Source organism: Salvelinus alpinus, chromosome 19 (assembly GCF_045679555.1).
Source record: "Salvelinus alpinus chromosome 19, SLU_Salpinus.1, whole genome shotgun sequence".
NCBI classification, from domain to species: Eukaryota; Metazoa; Chordata; class Actinopteri; order Salmoniformes; family Salmonidae; genus Salvelinus; species Salvelinus alpinus.
Genome location: NC_092104.1, coordinates 17,938,871 through 17,949,303, shown reverse-complemented (window position 1 = coordinate 17,949,303; position 10,433 = coordinate 17,938,871). Strand labels below are relative to the sequence as shown.

The 10,433-nt window shown below is 39.4% G+C and overlaps 1 protein-coding gene across 1 annotated transcript; it reads right to left on the bottom strand.

Annotated features, from left to right (window-relative positions):
- Nucleotides 1-2,734: 2,734 nt before the first annotated feature.
- LOC139545077 (doublesex- and mab-3-related transcription factor 2-like) lies at nt 2,735-9,871 on the bottom strand. Its single transcript, XM_071352460.1, has 4 exons — nt 9,645-9,871; nt 8,953-9,406; nt 8,302-8,404; nt 2,735-4,619 (listed from the first exon to the last, which is right to left on the bottom strand). The coding sequence occupies exons 2-4, from the start codon at nt 9,313-9,315 to the stop codon at nt 3,367-3,369; spliced, it is 1,719 nt and encodes a 572-aa protein (XP_071208561.1). The 5' UTR covers nt 9,316-9,406; nt 9,645-9,871; the 3' UTR covers nt 2,735-3,366.
- Between the last annotated feature and the right edge of the window lie 562 nt (nt 9,872-10,433).

The following is a 10,433-nucleotide window of genomic DNA, read 5'->3' as shown; positions in this document are numbered from 1 at the left end:
TAAAGGCCAAGTTAAAAGTGTCACTGATTAAAGGCCAAGTTAAAGGTGTTATTGATTAAATACCAAGTTAAAGGTGTTATTGATTAAAGGCCAAGTTAAAGGTTTTATTGATTAAAGGCCAAGCTAAATGTGTCACTGATTAAAGGCCAAGTTAAAGGTGTCACTGATTAAAGGCCAAGTTAAAGGTGTTATTGATTAAAGGCCAAGCTAAAGGTGTCACTGATTAAAGGCCAAGTTAAAGGTGTCACTGATTAATGGCCAAGTTAAAGGTGTCACTGATTAAAGGCCAAGTTAAAGGTGTTATTGATTAAATACCAAGTTAAAGGTGTTATTGATTAAAGGCCAAGTTAAAGGTCTCACTGATTAAAGGCCAAGTTAAAGGCATCATTGATTAAAGGCCAAGTTAAAGGTCTCATTGATTAAAGGCCAAGTTAAAGGTGTCACTGATTAATGGCCAAGTTAAAGGTGTCACTGATTAAAGGCCAAGTTAAAGGTGTCACTGATTAAAGGCCAAGTTAAAGGCATCATTGATTAAAGGCCAAGTTAAAGGTGTCACTGATTAATGGCCAAGTTAAAGGCGTCACTGATTAAAGGCCAAGTTAAAGGTGTTATTGATTAAATACCAAGTTAAAGGTGTTATTGATTAAAGGCCAAGTTAAAGGTGTCACTGATTAAAGGCCAAGTTAAAGGTGTTATTGATTAAATACCAAGTTAAAGGTGTTATTGATTAAATACCAAGTTAAAGGTGTTATTGATTAAAGGCCAAGTTAAAGGTGTCACTGATTAATGGCCAAGTTAAAGGTGTTATTGATTAAATACCAAGTTAAAGGTGTTATTGATTAAAGGCCAAGTTAAAGGTGTTATTGATTAAAGACCAAGCTAAAGGTGTCACTGATTAAAGGCCAAGTTAAAGGTGTCATTGATTAAAGGCCAAGTTAAAAGTGTCACTTATTAAAGGCCAAGTTAAAGGTGTTATTGATTAAATACCAAGTTAAAGGTGTTATTGATTAAAGGCCAAGTTAAAGGTTTTATTGATTAAAGGCCAAGCTAAATGTGTCACTGATTAAAGGCCAAGTTAAAGGTGTCACTGATTAAAGGCCAAGTTAAAGGTGTTATTGATTAAAGGCCAAGCTAAAGGTGTCACTGATTAAAGGCCAAGTTAAAGGTGTCACTGATTAATGGCCAAGTTAAAGGTGTCACTGATTAAAGGCCAAGTTAAAGGTGTTATTGATTAAATACCAAGTTAAAGGTGTTATTGATTAAAGGCCAAGCTAATGGTGTCACTGATTAAAGACCAAGCTAAAGTTGTCACTGATGCTGGTTCACAATATAAAGTTCCATATAAAATAGATGATAAAAAGAATGATACACTTTACAAAATAAACACAATGACATCATCAAACATTTTCACTGAATAAAAATATAAACGCAACATGCAATACTTTAAAATATTTGACTGAGTTACAGTTCATAAGGAAATCAGTCAACTGAAATGAATGAACTAGGCCCTAATCTATGGATTTCACATGACTGGGAATACAGATATGCATCTGTTGGTCACAGATACCTTAAAACAAGTAGGGGTCTGAATAGAAAACCAGTCAGTATCAGGTGTGACCACCATTTGCCTCATGTAGCGCGACTAATCTCCTTCACATAGAGTTGATCAGGCTGTTGACTGTGGCCTGTGGAATGCTGTCCCACTCCTCTTCAATGGCCGTGCGAAGTTGCTGGATATTTCTGGGAACTGGAACACGCTGTCGTACACCTCGATCCAGAGCATCCCAAACTTGCTCAATGGGTGATATGTCTGGTGAGTACGCAGGCCATGGAAGAACTGGGACATGTTTAGCTTCCAGGAATTGTGTACAGATCCTTGCGACATGGGGCCGTGCATTATCATGCTTAAACATGAGGTGATAGTGATAGATGAATGGCGCGACAATGGAACTCAGGATCTCGTCACGGTATCTCTGTGATTTCAAATTGCCATGACTAAAATGCAGGCTGGAGACTCATATCTCCCTCACTAGCTTTAAGCACCAGCTGTCATAGCAGCTCACAGTTCACTGCACCTGTAAATAGCCCATCCAACTACCTACCTCATCCCCATACTGTATTTATTTATTTATCTTGCTCCTTTGTACCCCAGTATCTCTACTCGCAAATTCATCTTCTGCACATCTACCATTCCAGTGTTTAATTGCTATATTGTAATTACTTCGCCACCATGGCCTATTTATTGCCTTACCTCCCTTATCCTACCTTATTTGCGCACACTGTATATAGACTTTTTCTACTGTATTATTGACTCTATATTTGTTTATTCCATGTGTAAATCTGTGTTGTTGTATGTGTCGAACTGCTATGCTTTATCTTGGCCAGGTCGCAGTTGTAAATGAGAACTTGTTCTCAACTGGCCTACCTGGTTAAATAAAGGTGACATAAAATAAATAAATAAAAATAAAATGGTTTTCTGTTCATATAGAAAACCTCCTCGTATAACACCAGTAGTGTTCTGTTCATATAGAAAACCTCCTCGTATTCGTATATTATTTTACGTTCAGCTCTTGTGACTGTTCACACTTTAAGGCCATAACACATAGGTCATTTAATGTAACAATAGTGTTAATAAATCAAATGAGTGTTAAGTGATAACTCAATAGGGTTAAAATAAATCAAATGTGATGTTACCACACTATATAATGACAAACCAAACCTAATACAATAGGGGTTGACTCTTTATAAAGTTTATTGACACATTACATGGCAACATTTAAAGTGATACATTTAAATACTCTACACCATAAAGAGATTTACATTTATGCTGGTATAAAATATAACATCCATATAAACATGTCCATTACTGGTTGAACTGTTTCTGTACTGAGAGTTATTACAACAGCAAGCACAGTGTCAGCAGACACATGCATCTAACTGTGTGTGTGTGTGTGTGTGTGTGTGTGTGTGTGTGTGTGTGTGTGTGTGTGTGTGTGTGTGTGTGTGTGTGTGTGTGTGTGTGTGTGTGTGTGTGTGTGTGTGTGTGTGTGTGTGTGTGTGTGTGTGTGTGTGTGTGTGTGTGTGTGTGTGTGTGTGTGTGTGTGTGTGTGTGTGCGCGTGTCTGTATGTGAGTGGTCGAGTGGTTGTGTGCGTGTGTGTGTGTGCCCATGTCAAAAACGGATTGTCCACAGGGTAGTTCGGCAAATGGTTGGTCCATCTGTAGACCAGTGGGTCAGTCTAAATTCAGGCTTTGTGCAAAATAGTAATTATTTAGCCGATAACGGAGACCTCAAAGCAGAAAAACGGGCCAAGGTATCACAAATTGGCAGGTAGGTTTTTGGTCCCTGTTCATCAGATAGACTGTTATTACTGTGAAGCCCTATTCATAGCAGGTGACGGTCTCTTCAGAATGGCCTCGACAGAGAAGGACAGGGACTCGCTGGACACCACCTTGGTTCCAGCTGACGTAGCCAGAAACTCCTTGCTGCATCTATCAGAATCTTTGAAACTGTAGAAGTCCTTAGAAGGTCCTTCACGGTACTTTCTGGCTGCTTCCTCCAGCAGTTCTTTACAGTAGGGGCCCCGGAGCTCGACCCCGGCCCCAGTCCCAGCTCTCTCCCCAGCCCCAGCTCCTACCTCAGCCCTAGCCCTCTCTCTCTCTCCAGCCCCGTCCCTAGCCTTCTCACTCAGTGTCTGCTGGATGAGTGAGTGAAAAGAGTTGAGCTTCATGGATAGTGTGTGTTTGGCACTGTCCTTGCTCAGCTTGTTCACGACATGTTCGTGGCTAGGGTGGTAAGGGTGAGGCTGGGAGTGAGGTTGGAGGTGAGGTGTACTAGGGGGGAAGGCCTGTCCGAAGCCTCTCTTCGGCGGAGAGAAGGCTGATCGTTTGCAGTGCCCCCCCTGGGTGAGAGGGGCCTGGGACTGTGCGGGGCAATCCTGCAGCTGGGGTTCAGAACCCTCGGGGAGGCCCGCTGCAAATCTCGAACCCTTCAGCTTGGTGGCCGAAGTGGGGGTGGCGGTTGCCATGGCGTCGAGGTCGGGCGGCAGGCTCTCTGCGGCGGCGGCAATCATTCTGGGCTCCCAGGCCGCACCTGGCTTCATGTTCTGGACGGCCGTGGCGTTGAGCAGGCACTGCTGGTACAGAAGGGAGGGGCCACGCGGCCACACCATAAACCCCCGTGGAGAGGTCAGAGGAGAGGTCAGAGGAGAGGTCAGAGGGTACTGGCGGTAGGTGGTCGCCACGGAGACATTGGAGGAGATGAGCTCCATGTTGCCGGGGCCGGCGGAGTACTGCAGGGAGAGGTCCACACAGCTGGGCGACAGGAAGTGACAGAGGTCCTTGTTGTTGTGGTGAAGCTCCTCCGGGGCGGAGGCCGAGTAGGCCGTCTTGTAGGACTTGTACTCTGCAGCATGGCGGACCAAACTGTTGGGGAAGAGCAGAGAGGCTGTAGCAGCCTGGGAGGGTTCTAGCAGCTCTCTCTCCTTGTACTCTCTCTCCAGCATGACACTCTCCAGCTCTTTGTCAGCAAACGCTCTCCTCTTCCTCATCCTGTCGCTGAGGGGGGGTGGGAGGGGGGGGCTGGCCCCCATGTACGGATCACCCTGCACCGGACGGTACCCTGAGAGGAGACAGGACAGGGAGGAGGTTAGATAACATAGCGATACTATATCATACTAATATAATACTATACAATTCTAATATAATACTATATAATATGCTATTCTATTTAATTCTGGGCTAGACTTGATGTGATGTGTTAATTGCAGTGAATGAAATGATATCAAGGTTACATTCTGGAGTTAGGCATATTGGATCATCAAGGTTTATCAATAGTTTAGACATTTAACAAATGTCCTTTCATATGTCTGACGCTTGGTTGACCTACACTAGTATACCAGGAAGTATTCTTTTTGCTCTTAGACAAAAATATTTATATTTTTTAAATCTACAATTTTATTCTGCCAGCTAACTTTTATTTGAAACCTAGAAAATAAGGATATCATAACAGGTCTGTGCTTACGGAAGTTAAACTGTCCACAGAGCAATGAGGAGGAGGTTTAATTGAAACGGAAAGGGACAGAAATCCAAGAAACACTACAAGAAGGAAAGAGAAGAGAAAGATGAAGCAACATCATTATAACAGAGAAGAGAAAGATGAAGCAACAGCATTATAACAGAGATTATCATTATGTATTAATGGAGGAGAAGAGATGATAGAGATGATCATTATGTATTAATAGAGGAGAGGAGATGATAGAGATTATCATTATGTATTAATGGAGGAGAGGAGATGATAGAGAATATCATTATGTATTAATGGAGGAGAAGAGATGATAGAGATGATAGAGAATATCATTATGTATTAATGGAGGAGAGGAGATGATAGAGATTATCATTATGTATTATTGAAGAAGAGGAGATGATAGAGATGATCATTATGTGTTAATGGAGGAGAGGAGATGATAGAGATTATCATTATGTATTATTGAAGAAGAGGAGATGATAGAGATTATCATTATGTATTATTGAAGAAGAGGAGATGATAGAGATGATCATTATGTGTTAATGGAGGAGAGGAGATGATAGAGATTATCATTATGTGTTAATGGAGGAGAGGAGATGATAGAGATTATCATTATGTATTATTGAAGAAGAGGAGATGATAGAGATTATCATTATGTATTATTGAAGAAGAGGAGATGATAGAGATTATCATTATGTATTAATGGAGGAGAGGAGATGATAGAGATTATCAGTATGTATTAATAGAGGAGAGGAGATGATAGAGATGATAGAGATTATCATTATGTATTAATAGAGGAGAGGAGATGATAGAGATGATAGAGATTATCATTATGTATTAATAGAGGAGAGGAGATGATAGAGAAGATAGAGATTATCATTATGTATTAATGGAGGAGAGGAGATGATAGAGATTATCATTATGTATTAATGGAGGAGAGGAGATGATAGAGATTATCATTATGTATTAATGGAGGAGAGGAGATGATAGAGATGATAGAGATTATCATTATGTATTAATAGAGGAGAGGAGATGATAGAGATGATAGAGATGATAGAGATTATCATTATGTATTAATAGAGGAGAGGAGATGATAGAGATTATCATTATGTATTAATAGAGGAGAGGAGATGATAGAGATGATAGAGATGATAGAGATTATCATTATGTATTAATAGAGGAGAGGAGATGATAGAGATGATAGAGATGATAGAGATTATCATTATGTATTAATAGAGGAGAGGAGATGATAGAGATTGTCATTATGTATTAATAGAGGAGAGGAGATGATAGAGATGATAGAGATGATAGAGATGATAGAGATGATAGAGATTATCATTATGTATTAATAGAGGAGAGGAGATGATAGAGATTATCATTATGTATTAATAGAGGAGAGGAGATAGAGATTATCATTATGTATTAATGGAGGAGAGGAGATGATAGAGATTATCATTATGTATTAATGGAGGAGAGGAGATGATAGAGATGATAGAGATTATCATTATGTATTAATGGAGGAGAGGAGATGATAGAGATGATAGAGATGATCATTATGTATTAATGGAGGAGAGGAGATAGAGATTATCATTATGTATTAATGGTGGAGAGGAGATGATAGAGATGATCTAGAGATTAGAGATTATCATTATGTATTAATGCAGTAGAGGAGATGATAGAGATGATAGAGATTGTCATTATGTATTAATGGAGGAGAGGAGATGATAGAGATGACAGAGATTATCATTATGTATTAATGGAGGAGAGGAGATGATAGAGATTATCATGATGTATTAATAGAGGAGAGGAGATGATAGAGATTATCATTATGTATTAATGGAGGAGAGGAGATGATAGAGATGATAGAGATTATCATTATGTATTAATGGAGGAGAGGAGATAGAGATTATCATTATGTATTAATGGAGGAGAGGAGATGATAGAGATGATAGAGATGATAGAGATGATAGAGATTATCATTATGTGTTAATGGAGGGGAGGAGATAGAGATTATCAGTATGTGTTAATGGAGGGGAGGAGATAGAGATTATCATTATGTATTAATGGAGGAGAGGAGATGATAGAGATTATCATTATGTATTAATGGAGGAGAGGAGATGATAGAGATGATAGAGATTATCATTATGTATTAATGGAGGAGAGGAGATAGAGATTATCATTATGTGTTAATGGAGGAGAGGAGATAGAGATTATCATTATGTATTAATGGAGGAGAGGAGATGATAGAGATTATCATTATGTATTAATGGAGGAGAGGAGATGATAGAGATTATCATTATGTATTAATGGAGGAGAGGAGATGATAGAGATTATCATTATGTGTTAATGGAGGAGAGGAGATAGAGATTATCATTATGTATTAATGGAGGAGAGGAGATGATAGAGATTATCATTATGTATTAATGGAGGAGAGGAGATAGAGATTATCATTATGTATTAATGGAGGAGAGGAGATAATAGAGATTATCATTATGTATTAATGGAGGAGAGGAGATGATAGAGATTATCATTATGTATTAATGGAGGAGAGGAGATGATAGAGGTGATAGAGATGATCATTATGTATTAATGGAGGAGAGGAGATGATAGAGATTATCATTATGTATTAATAGAGGAGAGGAGATGATAGAGGTGATAGAGATGATCATTATGTATTAATGGAGGAGAGGAGATGATAGAGGTGATAGAGATGATAGAGATTATCATTATGTATTAATGGAGGAGAGGAGATGATAGAGATGATAGAGATGATAGAGATTATCATTATGTATTAATGGAGGAGAGGAGATGATAGAGATTATCATTATGTATTAAGGGAGGAGAGGAGATGATAGAGGTGATAGAGATGATCATTATGTATTAATGGAGGAGAGGAGATGATAGAGGTGATAGAGATTATCATTATGTATTAATGGAGGAGAGGAGATGATAGAGATTATCATCATGTATTAATGGAGGAGAGGAGATGATAGAGATTATCATTATGTATTAATGGAGGAGAGGAGATGATAAATAGGCTACAACACCAGTTGATTCAGTAACACCATTACCAGTAAAAAGGACATACTGCCTTACTTAACAATATAATAGAATAGGATAGACTAGACTAGAATATAATAGGATAGGATAGAATATAATAGGATAGACTAGAATATAATAGGATAGACTAGAATATAATAAGATAGGATAGGATAGAATATAATAGGATAGACTAGAATATAATAGGATAGACTAGAATATAATAGAACCGCCGTACCTTCCAGAATGCTCTTAGCCAGCATGGTTGATGGTCTGATGTGTCTCTGGTAAATAGCTCTTCTCTCCGCTGGAATCTGCTTCCCACAAATTCCCTTTTTATCCTGATAAAATTACAGAACAAATTAATTATATCAAATCATTATTTCAGAGGCCATATTATGGTGTTTTCAAATTATTATTTAATACGAGTCACATTTTTTTTAAAGTAATACCAAGATGTATTTTCATGTACTTATATTTATTTAGTGATGTGAATTTACAATTTAGATGACGGTAAGGTTTCTTGTAAACCCATTCTGAGTTTATCATCCCCACAGGTTACTTTGATTGGTGTGAAAATAAATAAAATAAACTTTATAAACTAAAACTAAACTTGATCATTAAAAAATAGTATTTATTACAATGTGCTACTTCTCTCTCAGTCGTATCATTTCAATGCTAAACAGACAAACTAAGGAACATGTCACAATTTGTCTGGTTGAAAGAAAAAAAAAAGTACAATGAAGAAAATCGAGATCTACAGTACTGCCAAAATTGTTACCCCCCAAAATCCTGGTGAAAGTAAGGAGTTTTACACCCTCTCGAATAATCGAAAACACACACACCTTAAAATAGTAATGCATATGATTTTAGAAAGGTCCACACACACCTCTGTAGCTTGTTGTCTCCGTAGTGCCACCTGAGCCGCCATGACCCGCTGTCTCTCCACCACCAGAAGACAGTTGGCACACTGGCAGTCCCTCCAGCGGCAGAACCGCTTATGCCCCTTCAGACACGACACCACGCCGTGGTTCCTGCAGCGGGCACACTTCGGCGTCCGGCTCAGCTTCCTCGGTTCGCAGTTCCCGGGGCTGGTGGTCCCCGGCGGCTTGTCATCTCCCTTGGCCCCCGGCTCGTCGTACCCTGCGCCGGGAAGAGAGGAGCTGTAGTCCGAACGGTCTTGGTCGTCGCTCTCGGTCTCCAGACTCTCCACGTCGATCTCAAACTCCGGACCGGAGATATCCTTCATCATATCTGTCGCCTGTCTCCCGGTGCCTCGTACCTAATGTACTCTTTCCAAGTTCTGACTCACGCGACGGTTGCCTCACTGCAGTCAGTACAATCTGAAATTAAAATAATGATCCCATTTTATATGTCATTATATCATTGCGGGCAACCTCTAAAAGCTCTATATACTTATGTGTCATACTGTGCGCAAGGGTCTTCATAATATGCTAGTTTAATAAATGGCCAATAAACATATAAATGAGAAATAAACAGAAAGTAACAATTACGTGTAACCCTCCAATCTATGATTTGTCGAAAACGAGTTACATAAATGAGTAAACCCGTTTGACTTACCCCAATGCAGGCTCCTCCAGAACAGATGTAAACTGTCTTGCAACATCCATCCACTCCTTATTGGAGTTTCTCACTAGTCAGTGAGCTCTGAGCTGATGAACTTGTCTGTGTAACAGCATTGACAGACACCGCTGATAATCTGCTGCTTAATTATTGTTCAATACAGAGATGTCCCAACGTGACAAACACAGACGTTGTCCTGAATCGGTCTGTCACTCCGGTGCGCTCCACAGTTTTCTCCGAGGCTCGAGCTAGAGCGCCACCCCTATGAAGTATTTGGGTGCGCGCGGATTTAATCGTGATTGGCTCGTTTTCAACCCACCGAACCTATTGGCTGTTCCCGACGTTTTCTTTCTCAATGGAAACGTTTGTAACGGAGTGCAGTTACAATCTAAACAGAACGAGGAAATGATTCATCAACATATTGGGGAGCAGAGAGAGAGGGATATAGGTGGCTTGATATAAGATGGCCTCATGATGTAATGGTGGCCTATACTATAGCCTAGGAATAATTCTATGGTAAGAAGCACTATCAGTTGATACACGGGAAGAACTTTGCCTGACAGAAAATACAACGTGTATAGATGTCAGTTTCATTCGCCTTTTGATGAACTAGTATTGTTTTTGGGGGAGAAATCACAATTAGGCCCTATTCAATTCTAAATTAGTCAACAGCATTTAGGCTTTCATACAATAATAGTATTTTTTAGCTGTTGGGCTTTTAGTTGGTTATCGTCTATAATATGCATGAATTTTTTTTATTTAATATATTTTTTTTATTTTTAATAT

Bases quoted from the DNA above. Each gene is read 5' to 3' on its own strand.
- LOC139545077 (XM_071352460.1), bottom strand. From the start codon at position 9,315: ATGATGAAGGATATCTCCGGTCCGGAGTTTGAGATCGACGTGGAGAGT. The intron at 8,405-8,952 runs GTGTGTGTGGAC...TAATTTTATCAG, and splicing joins GGAGACAACAAGCTACAGAG to GATAAAAAGGGAATTTGTGG. The intron at 4,620-8,301 runs GTACGGCGGTTC...GTCTCCTCTCAG, and splicing joins GGCTAAGAGCATTCTGGAAG to GGTACCGTCCGGTGCAGGGT.